Source organism: Salmo trutta, chromosome 23 (assembly GCF_901001165.1).
Source record: "Salmo trutta chromosome 23, fSalTru1.1, whole genome shotgun sequence".
NCBI classification, from domain to species: domain Eukaryota; kingdom Metazoa; phylum Chordata; class Actinopteri; order Salmoniformes; family Salmonidae; genus Salmo; species Salmo trutta.
This window is the reverse complement of record NC_042979.1, coordinates 25,290,238-25,312,045: the sequence shown is the minus strand read 5'-3', so window position 1 is coordinate 25,312,045 and position 21,808 is coordinate 25,290,238. Positions and strand designations below refer to the sequence as shown.

General features: G+C 45.7%; 1 protein-coding gene across 1 annotated transcript in view; it reads left to right on the top strand.

The window, feature by feature from the left end:
- Positions 1-21,808, top strand: part of LOC115160285 (whirlin-like) — a 169,109-nt gene that overhangs the window by 127,464 nt on the left and 19,837 nt on the right. Inside the window, exons 6-7 of the mRNA XM_029710646.1 lie at positions 889-1,101; positions 1,688-1,909. Of these exons, the coding sequence (XP_029566506.1) occupies positions 889-1,101; positions 1,688-1,909 (435 nt within the window). The remainder of the gene's footprint in view (positions 1-888; positions 1,102-1,687; positions 1,910-21,808) is intronic.

The window sequence follows — 21,808 nt, the reverse complement described above, 5'->3', positions numbered from 1 at the left end:
AGGTGAGGAGGTTGTGGTGCCCCTCTCTCTCTCCTTCTCTCCTCTCTCTTTCTTTCTTACTGTCGTTCTCTTTCATTCCGTACCGCCTCTCTCTGTCTCTTTCTCTTTCTTTACCTCTCTCTTTCTCTCTCTTCTCTCCCTCTCTATCTCTCTCTCTTTTTCTCCTACTCTCTTAAACAGCCTTGCGGCTGGTGACTTTGAAGTGTCTTTAAATATGGAGCTAATTCAAGGAAAGCTGCTAGCGAGGAGATAAAGAGAGAAAGAAAGAGAGGAGCGCAGAGCGGGAAAAAGAGAGGGCAAGGAAGAGTGAGGGGAGGAGAGAGCGCTTGTGTGTGTGTGTGTGTGTGTGTGTGCATGTATGGTGTGTGCTATGTGTGAGTGTGTGTATGTGTGTGTGTGTGTGTGAAAGCAGAGTACAATTCTCATCTGTTTCTCAAGTGCCGTGATGCCATCACTCTGTGAATTGTTTGGATTTGCTGAGCTGGCACAGAAAAGGGCTGTCACACAGTGGGCCATGGTTCTGTGTTTGTGATGAGAGCCATGAGCCTTAGGGCCAGTGTTAGAGTGAGGAACTCTGGCCCCTCCATGCCAGCTGTGGGTTGGATGGATGAATGATGAGGAATGGCTAATGCATGGGCATGTACATGTACATATGATTTCTCTCTCTCTCTCTCTGTTCTTTTTCTGTCCCTTTGTTTCTCATTTATAATTTCCTTCCTGACACACTCCTCCCCCCTCACCTCTGTGTCACCAACTTCTCACCACCTTCTGACCCTCCTCCTTCCACACACACACACACTAATATTTTCCATTTTCCTCTTGCTTTTTCAACCCTCCTCCTTACCCCCTTTCCCTTGTCCCTTCCTTCTCCCCCCCCTCACCCTCCAGCTGGTGTTCTATAAGGGTATGGCTGGCTCCCAGGTGACCCTGTCCAGCCTGGTGAACCAGAGCAGAGCCATGCTGGAGGAACAGGCCCGCCACCTGCTGACGGAGACTGAGAGGCAGACCATGGGCTACTACATGGAGGAGTACCGAGACGGACACATAGGGGTGGAGCAGCTGGTCTTGGCCCTGTTTGAACTGCTCAACACACATGCCAAGGTGAGGAGTGAAAGTATGTGTATGGGGATGTGTGGTGTGTGTGTGTGTGTGTGTGTGTGTGTGTGTGTGTGTGTGTGTGTGTGTGTGTGTGTGTGTGTGTGTGTGTGTGTGTGTGTGTGTGTGTGTGTGTGTGTGTGTGTGTGTGTGTGTGTGTGTGTGTGTGTGTGTGTGTGTGTGCATTAGTTGTTGTGAGGTGCATTATGTATTGGGTTCTTGTGTTCTCTCACTTCTTAATGCTCATGGTGATTACTTGCCTTTTCTCTGTACATCCATCACTTGGATGACAAGTTTTGTGAGACTTTCGATGATTATGTTAATGCTTTTGTGGATGTTCAGACTTCTGTTTTTACCCATTATATTATAAAGCTGCTTGTCTTTCTGTCTATGCCCTAGCCCTCCATCTCATATAAAACAATGATTTATCAAATGTATTGAATTCTACAATTCACAAAGTGCTTTACTGTGTTCTTCAGTTGCATTCTGCATTCCCCATAGTCTCCTAATGCATGTTTTAGACTGATGCCTGTTATAGCTCCATATAACTATTGAACCCTGTCTCCCTCCCCTTCCCCACCCCTCCTCTCAGTTTGCCCTGCTATCAGAGGTGCGTGGCCTGGTAACTCCCCAGGATCTGGAGCGTTTCGATGGGATGGTGCTGCGCCGCGAGATCCAGGCTTTGGAGGCTCGGCAGGGGGGTGTCGGTGCGGCTGCCCTCCACTCTGACTCCATCTCCATGGTCTCCTACCCAGATACCCTGGCCTCCTCGTCAGCCAGCTACATGACCTCCGCCACCCTCAGCTCTGCACGGGTAGGACGGCTGGGTTGGAGTGGACCCTCTGTCTGTCTGTCTGTCTGTCCGTCTGTCTGTCTCTCTCCCTCTCTCTCTCTCTCTCTCATCTGCCTACCTGTCTGTATGACTTTCTGTGAAAGTCTGAGTCATTCATCTTTCCCAGTTGTCACTGATGCCTCGAAGCAGACCTCTTGGAAGTTGTCCCTGTTTGATGAGTTATAGAGGATAGAGCCGTTATCGATGACGCTCCTCAGAATGATCAGCCCTGCATGGGGCAAGGACAGGGGATTGGGAGGACAGAGGGGCTACATCCCAAATACCACTCTCTTCCCTATATAACGCACTACTTCTGACCAGAGCCCGAAGGATCCTGGTCAAAAGTAGTGCACTAAATAGGGAATAGAGTGCCATTTGGGACGTAGCCAGGGATGAGAGCGTTGTGTCCCTGCTGAGTTGGAAAGGGCCTAAATCCTCCACTACAGATGAAAGAGACTTATTTATCTAGGAACTTCTTCCGTTTAACCCCGACTCCCCCCTCCCTTTTCAACCCCACAGGAAAGACTGCTGTGGTTGATAGATATGATGGAGGTAGGAGTTGTTGCCAATACTCTTCTTTTGCATCAGTTTGCAGTGATGTTCTGCCTTTATGTTTGAAGTAAATACCGTTTGGAGTGCTTTAGTCTGCATTCCCTTATCAGGTTGCATAAAGCCAATGCAAGTAATTTCCTCTGTTGGTTTGTGTCTTGTACTTATATCCAAGTGTGACTGTCTTTTTGAACATTTCTATGTATTCGTGTGTGTGTGTATGTGTGTGCATTCGGTGTACATGAGCCTGCATGTGGGTGTGTGCTTGCATGCATGTGTGTGTGTTTCCCTATTCACAGTGCATACACACACATTGTCATGCAGTGTGTGTGTGCTAGTGGCCTGGTGACTCCCCTATTCCCGACCTTAATTTGTTAGTCACATTGTCTATAATTAGATACATTTAGCTTCTAGGCTATATGTTGCCCTGGAAGACTAAATAAACCCTTGTTCACCAGAATAATGTCAGAAATGGCTAGAATGAAATAAATGCTTCAATATAGTTGACATCTGTAAAGTTGTCTCTGTCATCTCTGCTTCCTTCATGGAGTAAAGACCTTTAGGGACCGGAAAAAGGGAAAGAATGTTTGACCGGTTGTAAGGAAATAGAAAGCTGTGAAAATGATACAATATGTTTCTGATATGATTTCAGTTCAGCTTGGATGCATATTTTATATGGTTGAAATACTATCAGCTTTTATGATGCTGATAAGATAGAACCTCTACAGCCTGGTCCCTAACTGCGCATTCGTATTTGCTCAAGATGCTGAAAGAAATGAATCCTATTTCTCCACTCCTGTTTCAGAAGCAAAATGTACTTTTGCATCCACCGGACGGAGGCTCAGTTCAATAACAAGCAAACGTATTAACCCCTGGCTTGTCATGCAAAATTCAAAGCTGGGCTGTACAACATGAAGAAATGCACGGAGCTTGGGTCTAGAAAAGACTGGATGGATTAAACTAGCAAAAGAGTGGATGGAATGTACAGTAACATCCTCTGCCTCCGACGTAAAAACAACAACAACAAAGAGCCCTCTGAAAAAAGGTTTTTGAAGATGCCCGAACCAAAGCACATTTAGTGGCAGTAAGCATTGTAGACAAGGCTAAAGAGGACACCCAGGTTATAGTTAACACTCAAAATGAAAAAATAGACACTACTGTGCAGCCAGAGTCTTCAGACAGCTTTTCAAGGAGGCTAAACATCACAGCCACAGGCCTGCTCATGGCTTTGAGCAAGAAATTTACTGCCAGGAGTTAAATGGATGAGACATGGGGAGAGTCATTGTGGGAGGTTTTGAAAACTAAGTTAGGAACTTATTTTTCCTTTACAAACTTGTACCGTGAAGTTAGTCTGAATATGTGCTTCATATTATCACATAGGCAGGAGGACTACAGTGGGGGGAAAAAAGTATTTGATCCCCTGCTGATTTTGTATGTTTGCCCACTGATAAAGAAAGGATCAGTCTATAATTTTAATGGTAGGTTTATTTGAACAGTGAGAGACAGAATAACAACAAAAAATGTCAAAAATGTTAGAAATTGATTTGCATTTTAATGAGGAAATAAGTATTTGACCCCCTCTCAATCAGAAAGATTTCTGGCTCCCAGGTGTCTTTTATACAGGTAACGAGCTGAGATTAGGAGCACACTCTTAAAGGGAGTGCTCCTAACCGCAGCTTGTTACCTGTAAAAAAGTCACATGTCCATAGAAGCAATCAATCAGATTCCAAACTCTCCACTATGGCCAAGACCAAAGAGCTCTCCAAGGATGTCAGGGACAAGATTGTAGACCAACACAAGGCTTGAATGGGCTACAAGACCATCGCCAAGCAGCTTGGTGAGAAGGTGACAACATTTGGTGCAATTATTCGCAAATGGAAGAAACACAAAAGAACTGTCAATATCCCTCAGCCTGGGGCTCCATGCAAGATCTCACCTTGTGGGGTTGCAATGATCATGAGAACGGTGAGGAATCAGCCCAGAACTACACGAGAGGATCTTGTCAATGATCTCAAGGCAGCTGGGACCATTGTCACCAAGAAAACAATTGGTAACACACTACGCCGTGAAGGACTGAAATCCTGCAGCGCCCGCAAGGTCCCCCTGCTCAAGAAAGCACATATACATGCCCGTCTGAAGTTTGCCAATGAACATCTGAATGATTCAGAGGACAACTGGTGAAAGTGTTGTGGTCAGATGAGACCAAAATGGAGCTCTTTGGCATCAACTCAACTCGCCGTGTTTGGAGGAGGAGGAATGCTGCCTATGACCCCAAGAACACCATCTCCACCGTCAAACATGGAGGTGGAAACATGCTTTGGGGGTGTTTTTCTCCTAAGGGGACAGGACAACTTCACCGCATCATTTGGAAGGAGTAACTCAAGAAGAAGCACATTAAGGTCCTCGAGTGGCCTAGCCAGTCTCCAGACCTTAATCCCATAGAAAATCTGTGGGGGGAGCTGAAGGTTCGAGTTGCCAAACATCAGCCTCAAAACCTTAATGACTTGGAGAAGATCTACAAAGAGGAGTGGGACAAAATCCCTCCTGAGATGTGTGCAAACCTGGTGGCCAACTACAAAAAACGTCTGACCTCTGTGATTGCCAACAAGGGTTTTGCCACCAAGTACTAAGTCATGTTTTGCAGAGGGGTCAAATACTTATTTCCCTCATTTAAATGGAAATCATTTTATAACATTTTTTACATGCTTTTTTCTGGATTTTTTTGTTGTTATTCTGTCTCTCACTATTCATATAAACCTACTATTAAAATTATAGACTGATCATTTCTTTGTAAGTGGGCAAACGTACAAAATCAGCAAGGGATCAAATACTTTTTTCCCCCACTGTATATATTCTCATATGTGTTCTGCTGTAGCCTACATTGATTTATTTTATTTTAAGTTATCTTCCGATATTGTGATATTTGTTCTACTGCTACATTGATGTCTTGAATATCATATGAAATTCAGGTCTTGTAAGAACTCAGCTGAGTATGTGTGCATATGCATATGGCGGGTATTCTGCATTGTCGTCTAAAAATGTAGCTGTGCATTGATGTCTTGAAAATTAGGCTATAAGAAATTCGGACTTGTGTAAGCCCTCATTTTCTTAAGTAGTTTGTTTCGTGCATTACTACACACACCCAGGTAGAACTTTTGGACTACGAATTGCTGGGTACTCACCATCCATCCGACCTTGAATTCCCTGAGAAAGCAGAACAATGGACTAGCTTCTTCGGCGAGGAGCCGAAAATGCTTACAGAGAGGCAGACGTGGCAGGGTCTTAGTGAGAATAAGACACTGGGCATCCTGCCCTCCATTGCCGTGTATACTATTTGCTAATGTTCAATCATTAATGAACAAACTTGATCAGATCCTGGGGACATCAGATCCTGCAACATACTCTGTTTTTCTGAGACTTGGCTTTCCTCCGACATCCAGATGGATTATATACAACCAGTGGGTTTTACAGTTTTTCAAGCAGATAGGAAGCGGGATCTCTCTGGCAAGAGCAAGGGTGGGGGGCTCTGATTTATGACCAACAACACATGGTGTGACGGGGGAAACGTACAGGAACTTACAAGTTTCTGCTCCGCGAACTTGGAATACTTGGTCATAAAATGTCATCCTTTTCACCTTCCGAGAGAGTTCACTGGGATTATCGCTGTGTACATCCCACCCCAAGCGACACCAAAAAGGTTCTCAAAGATCTTCATTGGACGCTGAACAAACTGGAGACCACATTCCCGGAGGCAGCGTTCAATGTTGCGAAGTACTTTAAGAAAAGTAATTTGAGAACCGTGCTCCCAAATTATTACCAACCCATCGACTGTCTAACTCACGGGAAATAAAATGCATAGGTGATGTGATAAAGATAGTATCTTTCAAAACGTACCCAAATCAAAAAAACGTGGATTGATAGCAGCCTTGTAGGAAAACTGAAAGAGAGAGATGCTGCTTATGAACAGGGCAAGGTGACCGAGGACAATAGTTTGGTTAAACAGTACAAATATGACTTACGCAGATCAATCAAGATGTCGAAACACAAGTATAGAGACAAAGTGGAGGAGCAATTCACCGGGTTGGACAAAAGGTATGTGTGGCAGGGGCTCCTAACAATCACCGATTACAAAAAGAAAGCCAGCCACATCACGGTCACCAACGCCACCCTACCAGACGAGCTAAACACCTTTTTCTCAAGATTTGAACACAATGACACTGCGCTGCAGAGGAAAGCCCCGTGACAATGTGAGCTACACACTCACAGTCTCCACTGAGGATGTATATAAGTCATTCATACGTGTTAACCCTTGCAAGGCTGCCAGCCCAAGTGGCATCTTTTGCTGTACCATCAGAGCATGTGCAGACCAGCTGGCTGTTGTGTTCTTTAACGTTTTTAATCTCTCCCTAGCTCAGGCCTCTATACCCACCTGCTTCAAGATGTCCACTATCATCCCTGTGCCCAAGAAAGGGAAATAATTTAACTGAATGACTACCGACCAGTAGCACTCACTTCCGTCATCATGAAGTACTTTGAGAGGCTAGTCAAAGACCATATCACCTCCTCCCTCCCCGACACACTAGACCCTCTCCAATTCACCTACCGCCCTGACAGATCCACAGATGTCGCAATCACCATTGCACTGCACACTGCCCTTACCCACCTGGACAAAAGAAATGCATATGTAAGGATACCGTTCATTGACTACAGCTCGGCCTTCAATACCATAGTGCCCTACAAGCTCATTACAAAGCTCACAGCCCTGGGTCAGAACTCCTCCCTATACAACTGGGTCCTGCACTTCCTGACGGGCCACCCCAGGTGGTGAAGGTAGGCAACATTACCTCCTCGACACGAATCATCAACACAGGGGCCCCACAAGGGTGTGCCTCAGTTCTTTCCTGTATTCCCTATATACCCACGACTGCGTGGCCTCACACAGTTCCAACTCCATCATCAAGTTCGCTGACGACACGCCAATAGTAGGCCTGATCACCAACAATGACGAGACAGCCTACAAGGAGGAGGTAGGCACTCTGACGACGTGATGCCAGGTAAACAACCTGTTCCTCAACATTAGCAAAACAAAAGAGCTGATTGTGGACTTCAGGAGGAACCAGGCTGGACAAGCCTCCATCCTCATCAATGGGGAGATGGTCAATAACTTCAAATTCCTCAGCGTACACATCTCAAAGAATCTGAAATGGTCTAACCACACGGACACCGTAGTGAAGAAGGCATGACAGTGACTCTTCAACCTCAGGAGGCTGAAGAAATGCGTCCTGTCCCCAAGGGCCCTCACAGTGTTCTACAGGCTCACCATTGAGAGCATATTGTCGGCTGCATCACAGCCTGGTGCGGCAACTCCACTGCCGCGGACCGCAAGGCTCTTCAGAGTGTGATATGTGTAGCCGAACACACCATTGGTTGCACACTGTCTGCCGGGTGTTGCAGGAAGGCCAAGAAGATCCTCAGGGACCCCAGCCACCCAAACCATGTCCTGTTCTCCCCGCTTCAATCACTCAGACGCGTGCAGTACAGGAGCGTCATGGCAAAAACTGAAAGACTAGCCCCCCTCCCACTCACCCTCAAATCTCATTTACCTCACCTGCTACTTCCCCTATGGTCATTCTGTCTCCTGCTCCTTTCGGCCTGAATTCCAGCTACATTAGAAGAGGACAGTAGGCCAAACAGTGGCCCCGAGTGGCGGAGCAGTCTAAGGCACAGCATCGCAGTACTAACAGTGGCCAAACAGTGGCCCCGAGTGGCGGAGCAGTCTAAGGCACAGCATCGCAGTACTAGTGGCGTCACTACAGACCCGGGTTCAATCCCAGGCTGAGTCGCAGCCGGCCGCGACCGGGAGATGCATGAGGCATCACACAATTGGCCCAGCGTCGTCCGAGTTAGGGGAGGGTTTGGCCGGCCGGGATGTCCATGTCCCATCTCGCTCTAGCGACTCATGCACGCTGATTTCAGTCGGCAGTTGTACGGTGTTTCTTCCGACACATTGGTGCAGCTGGCTTTTGGGTTAAGCGAGCAGTGTGTCAAAAAGCAGTGCGGCTTGGCAGGGTCATGTTTCGGAGGACGCATGGCTCTCGACCTTCGCCTCTCCCAAGTCCGTACGGGAGTTGCAGTGATGGGACAAGACTGTAGCTTCCAATTGGATATCACAAAATTGGGGTGAAAAAAGGGGTAAAAAAATGTGCTTCTGATGAAGAGCTAGAAAAGTAAGTAAATAGCCCTATCAGACTGAAAGGTAATTTTGTCAAACTTGTGGGGCTCTCCATGTTCATCAGTTGCTCATTTAACATATTTGCTGCTACTTCACTCAATCCCGTTTGAAAAGTCTCCCTTCCTAGCTGTTTTTACATTCCCTGAGACCACACAGAATATTCCCAGATTTTCACAAAACGGTCACAAGTCTCTCGTTTCTGCATCACCAACTTTTGTGTGAGGCAGAAAGAGTATGCTGAGTGCAATTCAATTTGGTGCAGCAAACAGCAGAAGTCCGGAGCGCTTTGAGAGTCGTTCCTCCACATCTCACAATGGTGCTCCTTTAGTAGGCTAAAGTTAGATCAAAGCTGAGTCAATGTCTTGGAAGATCACATAATGATTAAATAGTATTCTACATAACATAACCAAATGTTATGCCAAATGATTTTATTCATGTAGGCTACACTGTCCCACAAATGTTATGCAAAATCATCCTGTTGTCCCTGTCACGCCCTGACCAGGTGAACTCTGCTATTTTGGTCAGGGTGTGGCATTTCTATGCTTTATTTTCTATGTTTTGGTTATAGCCTTTCTTTGTGTTTTATTTCTATGTTGGGCTCGGGGGTGATTTCCCAATCAGACAGCTGTCGCTTGTGAAGTCTGATTGGGAATCACATTTAAGTTCCTTTTACCCCACGATGTTTGTGGGTTGTTGTCTCGTTATTTGAGCACGTAACGTATTGGCAGTTTTTCCTTGATTTTGTGTACATGTTTAATTCTAGTGTGTTAAATAAACATGTATTCGCTCCCAGCTGCGTTTTGGTCCGCTTCCTCGTCTCCCGACGACAAACGTTACAGAACAACCCACCGAACCAGGACCAAGCAGCTGGAGGAAAAGGAGCGCGAGAGATGGGCTCGCGAGGGAAAGGAGTTCTGGACCTGGGAGGAGATCATGTCGGGGAAAGGACCCTGGCGGAGGGATTCCCAGGTCGAGGAGGAAAAGCCAGCCGGTAGACGGAGTCGCAGGCGGCGGTCGAGGAGGCCCGGAAAACAGCCCCAAGAAATTTTTTTGGGGGGGCTAATGGGGTGGTCCGGAAGGGCAGAGGAAGAGCCCAGACCACTGCTCTCGTGGGGGATGACGGCGGAGGAAGAGAAGGAGATGAGGCGTTTTATTGAGGACCTGCAGAGGGAAGATCTGGAGGAGGAGCCATGGTATGCTGAGTTGCGCGCTGTGTCGCCAGTGCGCCCGCACAGCCCGGTGCGTCCGGTGGACATGCCCAGCACATGCCGTGCTAGGATGGGCATCCAGCCAGGACGAGTGGCTAAACCGGCTCCACGCTTCAGGTCACCAGTGCGTGTTCACAGTCCTGTCTGGCCCGTTCCTGTTCCCCGCACCAAGCCCACGGTGCGTGTCCCCAGTCCTGTCCGGCCCGTCCCTGCTTTCCGCACCAAGCCATGGTATGCAGAGTTGCGCGCTGTGTCGCCAGTGCGCCCGCACAGCCCAGTGCGTCCGGTGGACATGCCCAGCACATGCCGTGCTAGGATGGGCATCCAGCCAGGACGAGTGGCTAAACCGGCTCCACGCTTCAGGTCACCAGTACGTGTTCACAGTCCTGTCTGGCCCGTCCCTGCTCCCCGCACCAGGTTAGTGGTGCGTGTCCCCAGTCCTGTCCGGCCCGTCCCTGCTCCCCGCACCAGGTTAGTGGTGCGTGTCCCCAGTCCTGTCCGGCCCGTCCCTGCTCCCCGCACCAGGTTAGTGGTGCGTGTCCCCAGTCCTGTCCGGCCCGTCCCTGCTCCCCGCACCAGGTTAGTGGTGCGTGTCCCCAGTCCTGTCCGGCCCGTCCCTGCTCCCCGCACCAGGTTAGTGGTGCGTGTCCCCAGTCCGGCCCGGCCCGTCCCTGCTCCCCGCACCAGGTTAGTGGTGCGTGTCCCCAGTCCTGTCCGGCCCATCCCTGTTCCCCGCACCAAGCCCACGGTGCGTGTCCACAGTCCTGTCCGGCCGGTCCCTGTTCCCCGCACCAAGCCCACGGTGCGTGTCCACAGTCCTGTCCGGCCCGTTCCTGTTCCCCGCACCAAGCCCACGGTGCGTGTCCACAGTCCTGTCCGGCCCGTTCCTGTTCCCCGCACCAAGCCCACGGTGCGTGTCCACAGTCCGGCACGGCCCGTGTCTGGTCCACCGGTGCCCAATCCTGTTCCGGTCGACGGCTCCGCTCCGGAGCCTGAGCATGCCGCTCCACAGTGGTCCAGTCCGGGCCAGAGGGGTAGGGCTAGGGTGGAGGCAGGGGGAGAAACACGCCCGGGGCCAGAGCCTCCACCGAGGGTGAGGCGCCCACCCGGGTCCCCCCCCCTAATAGACTTTAGGTTGGTGCGCCGGGAGTACGCACCGTTGGAGGGGGGGGTACTGTCACGCCCTGACCAGGTGAACTCTGCTATTTTGGTCAGGGTGTGGCATTTCTATGCTTTATTTTCTATGTTTTGGTTATAGCCTTTCTTTGTGTTTTATTTCTATGTTGGGCTCGGGGGTGATTTCCCAATCAGACAGCTGTCGCTTGTGAAGTCTGATTGGGAATCACATTTAAGTTCCTTTTCCCCCACGATGTTTGTGGGTTGTTGTCTCGTTATTTGAGCACGTAACGTATTGGCAGTTTTTCCTTGATTTTGTGTACATGTTTAATTCTAGTGTGTTAAATAAACATGTATTCGCTCCCAGCTGCGTTTTGGTCCGCTTCCTCGTCTCCCGACGACAAACGTTACAGTCCCACAATTGGGTATTTTAAATGTGGTTACCCTAATCACAAATAACATAGCCAGCACTGCCATCACCCTCTTTTACCACTTCACTAAATCTTTCCCAAACATGACTCCTCTGGCCTTACCTTCTCTTTATTTTCAACTCTCCATTTTGCAGCTTTTCTCTTATTGAATTAAAAAGAGATTGTCCTTATTGTTTCTGCCCATTCCCTAAACCCTTTGGCTATTGGCGTGTAGACTATTTTCCGCATTAATAATGTAATGCCAGATAGCTTAAAAATAATGAAAGGAAAGCCTCAACGTAGCCTATAAATTGGACAAGAATGTTAAGCCACCCACCCACCCGCCCTTCATCCACACAATATATCATGACACTAAACCCGCCCGCCCCACAGGTACAGTGCCTTGGAAAAATATTCATCCCCCTTGGCGTTTTTCCTATTTTGTTGCATTACAACCTGTAATTGAATGGATTTTTATTTGGATTTCATGTAATGGACATACACAAAATTGTCCAAATTGGTGAAGTGAAATGAAAAAAATTACTTCTTTCAACAAAAACAAAACATTTAAACGAAAAAGTTGTGCGTGCATATGTATTCACCCCCTTTGCTATGAAGCCCCTAAATAAGATCTGGTGCAACCAATTACCTTCAGAAGTCACATAATTAGTTAAATATAGTCCACCTGTGTGCACTCTGTCACATGATCTCAGTATATATACACCTGTTCTGAAAGGCCCCAGAGTCTGCAACACCACTAAGCAAGGGGCACCACCAAGGAAGCGGCCAGGGACAAAGTTTGGAGAAGTACAGATCAGGATTGGGTTATAAAAAAATATCTGAATCTTTTGAACATCCCACGAGCACCATTAAATCCATTATTAAAAAATGGAAAGATTATGGCACCACAACAAACCTGCCAAGAGAGGGCCACCCACCAAAACTCACAGACCAGGCAAGGAGGGCATTCATCTGAGAGGCAACAAAGAGACCAAAGATAACCCTGAAGGAGTATCTGTCCATAGGACCACTTTAAGCCGTACACTCCACAGAGCTGGACTTTACGGAAGAGTGTCCAGAAAAAAAGCCATTGCTTAACTTCTTTGGGATAGGGGGCAGTATTTGCACGGCCGGATAAAAAATGTACCCGATTTAATCTGGTTACTACTCCTGCCCAGAAACTAGAATATGCATACAATTAGTAGATTTGGACAGGAAACACTCTAACGTTTCTAAAACTGTTTGAATGGTGTCTGTGAGTATAACAGAACTCATATGGCAAAACCTGAGAAGATTCCATGCAGGAAGTGCCCTGTCTGACAATTTGTTGTCCTTCTGTTGCATCTCTATCGAAATTACAGCATCTGTGCTGTAACGTGACACTTTCTAAGGCTTCCATTGGCTCTCTAAAGCCGCCAGAAAGTGGAATGGGGTGTCTGCTGTCTCTGGGCAAAGTATAGGAGCAGAGTTTGTAAGTGGTCAGCCTGGGGACAGTGAGACTGGAGATGCGCGTTCACAAGACTTCTCAATTTTTTTCTTTCAGTCTTTATTTATTCAAAGACTGAAAGAAAAAAATTGAGAAGTCTTGTGAACGCGCATCTCCAGTCTCACTTTGAATAAATACAACGTTGCCCGGTTGGAATATTAGCGCTATTTTAAGAGAAAAATAGCATAAAGAACTATTTTAAACAGCGTTTGACATGCTTCTAAGTACTGTAATAGAATATTTAGAATTTTTTTGTCACGAAATGCGCTCGCGCGTTACCCTTCGGATAGTGACCTGAACGCACGAACAAAACGGAGGTATTTGGATATAACTATAGATTATTTGGAACCAAAACAACATTTATTGTTGAAGTAGAAGTCCTGGGAGTGCATTCTGACGAAGAACAGCAAAGGTAATCCAATTTTTCTAATAGTAATTCTGAGTTTAGGCTGCCCGACGTTGGCGGGTCTGAATAGCTAGCCTTGATGGCCGAGCTATGTACTCAGAATATTGCAAAATGTGCTTTCGCCGAAAAGCTATTTTAAAATCGGACATAGCGATTGCATAAAGGAGTTCTGTATCTATAATTCTTAAAATAATTGTTATGTATTTTGTCAACGTTTATCATGAGTAATTTAGTAAATTCACCGGAAGTTTTCGGTGGGTATGCTAATTCTGAACATCACATGCTAATGTAGAAAGCTGGTTTTTGATATAAATATGAACTTGATTGAACAAAACATGCATGTATTGTATAACATAATGTCCTAGGAGTGTCATCTGATGAAGATCATCAAAGGTTAGTGCTGCATTTAGCTGTGGTTTGGGTTTATGTGACATATATGCTTGCTTGGAAAATGGCTGTGATTATTTTTGTCTATGTACTCTCCTAACATAATCTAATGTTTTGCTTTCGCTGTAAAGCCTTTTGGAAATCGGACAACGTGGTTGGATTCAGGAGAAGTGTATCTATAAAATGGTGTAAAATAGTCCTATGTTTGAGGACTTTGAATGATGACATTTTGTGGTTTAAAATTTGGCGCTCTGATTTTTCACTGGCTGTTGAATAGTGTGGGACAATTTCGTCCCACCTCCCCTAGAGAGGTTAAAGAAAAAAATAAGCAAACACGATTGGTGTTTGCCAAAAGGCATGTGGGAGACTCCCCAAACATATGGAAGAAAGTTCTCTGGTCAGATGAGTCAAAAATTTAGCTTTTTGGCCATCAAGGAAAACACAATGTCTGGTGAAAATCCAACACCTCTCATCACCCCAAGAATACCATCCCCACAGTGAAGCATGGTGGTGGCAGCATCATTCTGTGGGGATGTTTTCATCGGCAGGGACTGGGAAACTGGTCAGAATTAAAGGATAGATGGATGGCGCTAAATACAGGGAAATTTATGAGGGAAACCTGTTTCAATCTTCCAGAGATTTGAGACTGGAACGGAGGTTCACCTTCCAGCAGGACAATGACCCTAAGCATACTGCTAAAGCAACACTCGTGTGGTTTAAGGGGAAACATATAAATGTCTTGGAATGGCCTAGTCAAAGCCCAGACCTCAATCCAATTGAGAATCTGTGGTATGACTTAAAGATTACACCAGCGGAACCCATCCAACTTAAAGGAACTGGAGCAGTTTTCTCCTCCTCCTGGAGAAGGAGACTTACATACACTTATGTTCACGTAACACACACACTCAGAGGCACACGTAAACACATGCACACACACACTCAATACTCTCTGGACTCAGAGAACAAGCTGACAGTTGAGAAAAGCTGCAGCAGGCTTACCATAGTACACGATGGACCATGCCAGACCTTCACACACTCACAAGTCACCTCTCTGTCTCAGCATGGCCCCTGGAGGGTATGACCAGGTGTGTGTGTGTGTGTGTGTGTGTGTGTGTGTGTGTGTGTGTGTGTGTGTGTGTGTGTGTGTGTGTGTGTGTGTGTGTGTGTGTGTGTGTGCGCGTGTGTGTGTGTGTTCTGGGCTTATAGTTGTTGTTGTTTGGGAGTCACAGTTGAATGCCGCTGTTTTGGAGATTAGCGAGGTGGAATGGTTTTAGTGGGGGATCAGAAAATGTGGAATTATCAACTAGACACAGTATGGTGTACAGTCACATACCCAAACACATGCAAACACAGACACACTTACAGCTGATTACATGTGTGCACAAACACTCTCTACCTCTCTCTCTCTGTCACACAGGCACACACAAACACTCTCTCTCTACCTCGCTCTCTCTCTCTGTCACCCATGCACACACACACACACACACACAAATAAACAGCTTCTTCTCAGTACACACACGTACAAAGTAACAACTATTGCAACAGGGGCGCAACTTGGGTTTCAGAAGTGGGGGGGACATAATCTGGTGGTGGGTCTGGGGGTCCCTCAGAATTTTTTGGGCCATTTAAAGATAATTTCCTCCATTTCTACTAGGGCTGTCGACAACATAAAAAAACATCTTAGTCGACCAAGAGTAGTCTTTTCTTTCGAACAATCAATCGGTCGAAATTTGAAAACTTGTAGTTTTCTATATATAGACACACCCTATGTGTTTTGATCAAATCATCTTGAGTATATGTACTGAACTTGTCTGATGCTGTGAGCATGCTGTTTTATTAAATAATCAAGACACACAAATGACTCAAGAGGGAGGAGGAGAGCAAGATAGCCTGACCAGAAGAAAAATACCTGTTCCTGATGCTGCTGCTGGCCTTTGCAGATTCTGCCTTTACGCTCCTGAAGTTGCCGGTAATCTGCAATCTTTTTTATTTGTAGTGCCAAGTTATCTTACCATTTCTAACAATCTGCTAGCCAGTTATGAGTTTCATTTTTGTATCTCAAAATCATTGTCTGTGGTTAATCTACATTCTATCTAAAAGTAACTTTTATTGTAGTCTGCAGGTAGAAAATATTCTATAAATCACATGGCCTGTCTGCAATGAACTTGAAACATTGTATCAACTATCAACTGTGTTGCCCGAACTTGGGCTAGCAAACTTCAAACAATATATAAAATATTCTGCATCCTCAGAGTTTTGCGCACCAGTGAGCTCAGGACAGACACTGCTGTAGGCTATTTGTACAAGGGATGAGAAGTAATCAGGTATTTTATGACGTTTCCATTGGATCAGAGCATTACATTTTTCCCTTTCAAGCCAACTGGTTATCAAAAAGGAGAGAGCTGGAAATATTGTACTAATACTTTGAGAAACTATTGTCATTCTCAATTGATTCTAAAAGCATACCTTGTTTACTTGTTGTTTGTGGTGAAGAAAAAATACTTTGAGAAGCTCCACAGCTCATTAGTGGTGGTGAAAGGGTACTTCCGGCACCGACAAAGATGGCCGCCTCGCTTTGCGTTCCTACGAAACTATGCAGTTTTTAGCTTTTTTATGTTTTATTTCTTACATTGTTACCCCAGGTAATCTTAGGTTTTATTACATACAGTCGGGAGGAACTATTGGATATAAGAGCAACGTCAACTCACCAACATTACGACCAGAAATACGACTTTCCCGAAGTGGATCCTCTGTTTGGCCCACCACCCAGGACAATGGATCGGATCCCAGCAGGCGACCAAAAACAACGACGCCGTAGAAGAAGGGGCAGACGGAGTGGTCTTCTGGTCAGGCTCCATAGACGGCACATCACGCACCGCTCCCGAGCATACTACTCGCCAATGTCTAGTCTCTTGACAACAAGGTAGACGAAATCCGAGCAAGAGTAGCATTCTAGAGAGACATCCGAGAATGTAACGTTCTTTGTTTCACGGAAACATGGCTCACTCGAGACACGCTATCTGAGTCGGTACAGCCACCTGGTTTCTTCACGCATCGCGCCGACAGAAACAAACATCTCTCTGGTAAGAAGAAGGGTGGGGGTGTATGCTTTATGATTAACAAGACGTGGTGTGATCATAACAACATACAGGAACCCAAGGCATTTTGTTCACCTGACTTAGGATTCCTCACAATCAAATGCCGACCTCATTATCTACCAAGAGAATTCTCTTCAATTATAATCACAGTCGTGTATATCCCCCCCCAAGCAGACACATCGACGGCCCTGAAAGAACTTCATTGGACTCTATGTAAACTGGAAACCACATATCCTGAGGCTGCATTTATTGTAGCCAGGGATTTTAACAAGGCTAATCTGAAAACAAGTCTCCCCAAATTCTATCAGCATATCGGTTGTGCTACCAGGGCGGGCAAAACCCTAGACCACTGTTATTCTAACTTCCGCGATGCATATAAGGCCCTCCCCCGCCCTCCCTTTGGAAAAGCTGATCACGACTCCATTTTGTTGCTCCCAGCCTATAGACAGAAACTAAAACAGGAAGCTCCCGCCCTCAGGTCTGTTCAACGCTGGTCCGACCAATCGGATTCCACGCTTCAAGATTGCTTCGATCACGTGGACTGGGGTATGTTCCGCATTGCTGCGAACAACAACATTGACGAATACGCTGATTCGGTATGCGAGTTTATTAACAAGTGCATCGGTGATGCCGTACCAACAGCGTCTATTAAAACATTCCCCAACCAGAAACCATGGATTGATGGCACCATTCACGCAAAACTGAACGTGCGAACCACTGCTTTTAATCAGGGCAAAGCGACCTGAAACATGACCGAATACAAACAGTGTAGCTATTCCCTCCGCAAGGCAATCAAACAAGCTAAGCGTCAGTACAGAGACAAAGTGGAGTCGCAATTCAACAGCTCAGACACGAGAGGTATGTGGCAGGGTCTACAGTCAATCACGGACTACAAAAGAAAAATCAGCCCTGTCGCGGATCACAATGCCTTGCTCCCAGACAGACTAAACAACTTTTTTGCTCGCTTTGAGGACAATACAGTGCCACTAACACGGCCCGCTACCAAAACATGTGGGCTCTCCTTCACTGCAGCCAATGTGAGTAAAACATTTAAACGTGTTAACCCTCGCAAGGCTGCAGGCCCAGACGGCATCCCCGGCCGCGTCCTCAGAGCATGCGCAGACCAGCTGGCTGGTGTGTTTACAGACATATTCAATCAATCCTTAACCCAGTCTGTTGTCCCCACATGCTTCAAGAGGGCCACCATTGTTCCTGTTCCCAAGAAAGCTAAGGTAACTGAGCTAAATGACTACCGCCCTGTAGCACTCACTTCTGTCATCATGAAGTGCTTTAAGAGACTAGTCAAGGATCATATCACCACCCTACCTGACACCCTAGACCCACTCCAATTTGCTTACCGACCCAATAGGTCCACAGACGACGCAATCACCATTACACTGCACACTGCCCTAACTCATCTGGACAAGAGGAATACCCATGTAAGAATGCTGTTCATCGATTACAGCTCAGCATTTAACCCCATAGTACCCTCCAAACTCGCATTAAGCTTGAGACCCTGGGTCTCGACCCTGCCCTGTGCAACTGGGTCCTGGACTTCCTGACGGGCCGCCCCCAGGTGGTGAGGGTAGGTAACAACTTCTCCACCCCGCTGATCCTCAACACTGGGTCCCCACAAAGGTGCGTTCTCAGCCCTCTCCTGTACTCCCTGTTCACCCACGACTGCGTGGCCATGCACGCATCCAACTCAATCATCAAGTTTGCAGACGACACTACAGTGGTAGGCTTGATTACCAACAACGACGAGACGGCCTACAGGGAGGAGGTGGGGCCCTCGGAGTGTGGTGTCAGGAAAATAACCTTGCACTCAATGTCAACAAAACAAAAGAGATGATTGTGGACTTCAGGAAACAGCAGAGGGAGCAGCCCCCTATCTATATTGACGGGACAGTAGTGGAGAGGGTGGAGAGTTTTAAGTTCCTCGGCGTACACAACACGGACAAACTGAAATGGTCCACCCACACAGACAGCATGGTGAAGAAGGCGCAGCAGCGCCTCTTCAACCTCAGGAGGCTGAAGAAATTCGGCTTGTCACCAAAAACACTCACAAACTTTTACAGATGCACAATCGAGAGCATCCTGTTGGGCTGTATCACCGCCTGGTACGGCAGCTGCTCCGCCCACAACCGGAAAGCTCTCCAGAGGGTAGTGAGGTCTGCACAACGCATCACCGGGTGCAAACTACCTGCCCTCCAGGACACCTACACCACCCGATGTCACATGAAGGCCAAAAAGATCATCAAGGACAACAACCACCTGAGCCACTGCCTGTTCACTCCGCTAACATCCAGAAGGCGAGGTCAGTACAGGTGCATCAAAGCTGGAACCGAGAGACTGAAAAACAGCTTCTATCTCAAGGCCATCAGACTGTTAAACAGCCATCACTAACATTGAGTGGCTGCTGCCAACATACTGACTCAACTTAAGCCACTTTAATAATGGGAAAATTGATGTAATCAATTTATCACTTGCCACTTTATATTATTTATATTAGATAATGTTTACATAACCTACATTATTCATCTCATATGTATATACTGTACGCTATACCATCTACTACATCTTGCCATCTTGATGTATTAGATGTATCACTAGCCACTTTAAACAATGCCACTTTATATAATGTTTTCATAACCTACATTACTCATCTCATATGTATATACTGTACTCTATGCCATCCTGATGTAGTGTATCACTAGCTACCTTAAACAATGCCGCTTTATATGTTTTCATACCCTACAATACTCATCTCATATGTATATACTCTACTCCATACCATCTACTACATCTTGCCTACGCCGTTCGGCCATCACTCATTTATATATTTTTATGTACATATTCGTATTCATTCCTTTACACTTGTGTGTATAAGGTAGTTGTTGTGGAATTGGTAGATTAATTGTTAGATATTACTGCATGGTCGGAACTTGAAGCCCAAGCATTTCGCTACACTTGCATTAACACCTGCTAACCATGTGTATGTGACAAATACATTTGATTTGATTTGATTTTGAGTTAAGACAATCAGAAATACTATCAGACATCCCAAAATGGGCACATTTATAGGCCTACATTTGCGTGCAGGCCAGGTAGACTAGTTCTACTACTAAATGCGTAATCAGGTGTGCATCCTTACTCAACATTGACAGGAGCATTTCAAACAAAAGACGACCAATAAATTGACTAAACTCATCAATAGAATGAAATAAACAAAAGCTTCTTTCTCAAAAGTGTAGCATAGATTGTGAGTTCTGCTAAACAGATGTCCAATTCAACAATGAGAATGGTAAATAACTGTAATAATATATTGAATGCATTAACAGAAAATACCATAACCTACAGTAAAAACATTTCAGATGAGAAATCATGTGAATTTATGTAAAATTTAGGCTACTACTCGTGATTATCTGTGATTTATTTAGAACTCAAGGCACACTTAACCAGCATGGCTACCACAGCATCCTGCAGCGATACGGCATCCCATCTGGTTTGCGCTTAGTGGGACTATAATTCATTTTTCAACAGGACAATGACCCAACACACCTCCAGGCTGTGTAAGGGCTATTTGACCAAGAAGGAGAGTGATGGAGTGCTGCATCAGATGACTTGGCCTCCACAATCACCCGACCTCAACCCAATTGAGATGGTTTGGGATGAGTTGGACCGCAGAGTGAAGGAAAAGCAGCCAACAAGTGCTCAGCATCACATTTCCAGTGGTGGGAACTTCTTCAAGACTGTTTGAGAGAATGCCAAGAGTGTGCAAAGCTGTCATCAAAGCAAAGGGTTGCAACATTGAAGAATCTCAAATATAAAATATATTTTGATTTGTTTAACACTTTTTTGGTTACTACATGATTCCATATGTGTTATTTCATAGTTTTGATGTCTTCACTATTATTCTACAATGTAGAAAATAGTAAAAACAAAGAAAAACCCTTGAATGAGTAGGTGTGTCCAAACTGGTACTGTATGTAATGGGGAATTAATAGACAGCAAACAATGCACACTATAAAGAAACAATGAATACCCAGGAAATGGAGGGAGAGAACACATTCTGGAGAGAGACATGTCTTGTGCATCTGAGCAACAATCCCCATATTCTTAGACCATGTCATCCCTGCGGCCTCCTTATTGGATTAGTCCACTGAGACAGGCATAAATCAGACAGGTGTCTCGTGTGCCGTGACAAAAAAAACATATATTTGCGGCTGCTAGACTAAAAATAATGTAACGTTTTCAATACAGACCCCTTTTGTCATACAGTATTCCATATACGGCACCCAGACCTTATGAAAGTTGCACAGTATACCTTTATTCTCGAAATAAATCAAATCTAGTGATACATAACTTGATATTTCTGTCATCCATTGAGACATTGAGGGAGGATAATTAATGGCAATGCATTTCTTAGCTGCTAAGTTACACAGTTTCTTCTGAAAACGCTCTCCAGTATCAACATTTCCAAGTAAACAAAAACAAGGAGAAGAGAGAATCTGTAGACATGCTGAGATAAAATACCACACTCTGACAGAATTCAGCCAGCCTTCACAAGATCATAACATGCAAATACAGTTGAAGTCGGATGTTTACATGCACTTAGGTTGGAGTCATTCAAATTAGTTTTTCAACCACTCCACAAATTTCTTGTTAACAAACTATAGTTTTGGCAAATCGGTTAGGACATCTACTTTGTGCATGACACAAGAAAGTTTTCCAACTATTGTTTACAGATTATTTCACTTATAATTCACGGAATCACATTTCCAGTGGGTCAGACGTTTACATACACTAAGTTGACTGTGCCTTTAAACAGCTTGGAAAATTCCAGAAAACGATGTCATGGCTTTAGAAGCTTCTGATAGACTAATTGACATCATTTGAGTCAATTGGAAGCCTACCTGTGGATGTATTTCAAGGCCTACCTTTAAACTCAGTGCCTCTTTGCTTGAAATCATGGGGAAATCAAAAGAA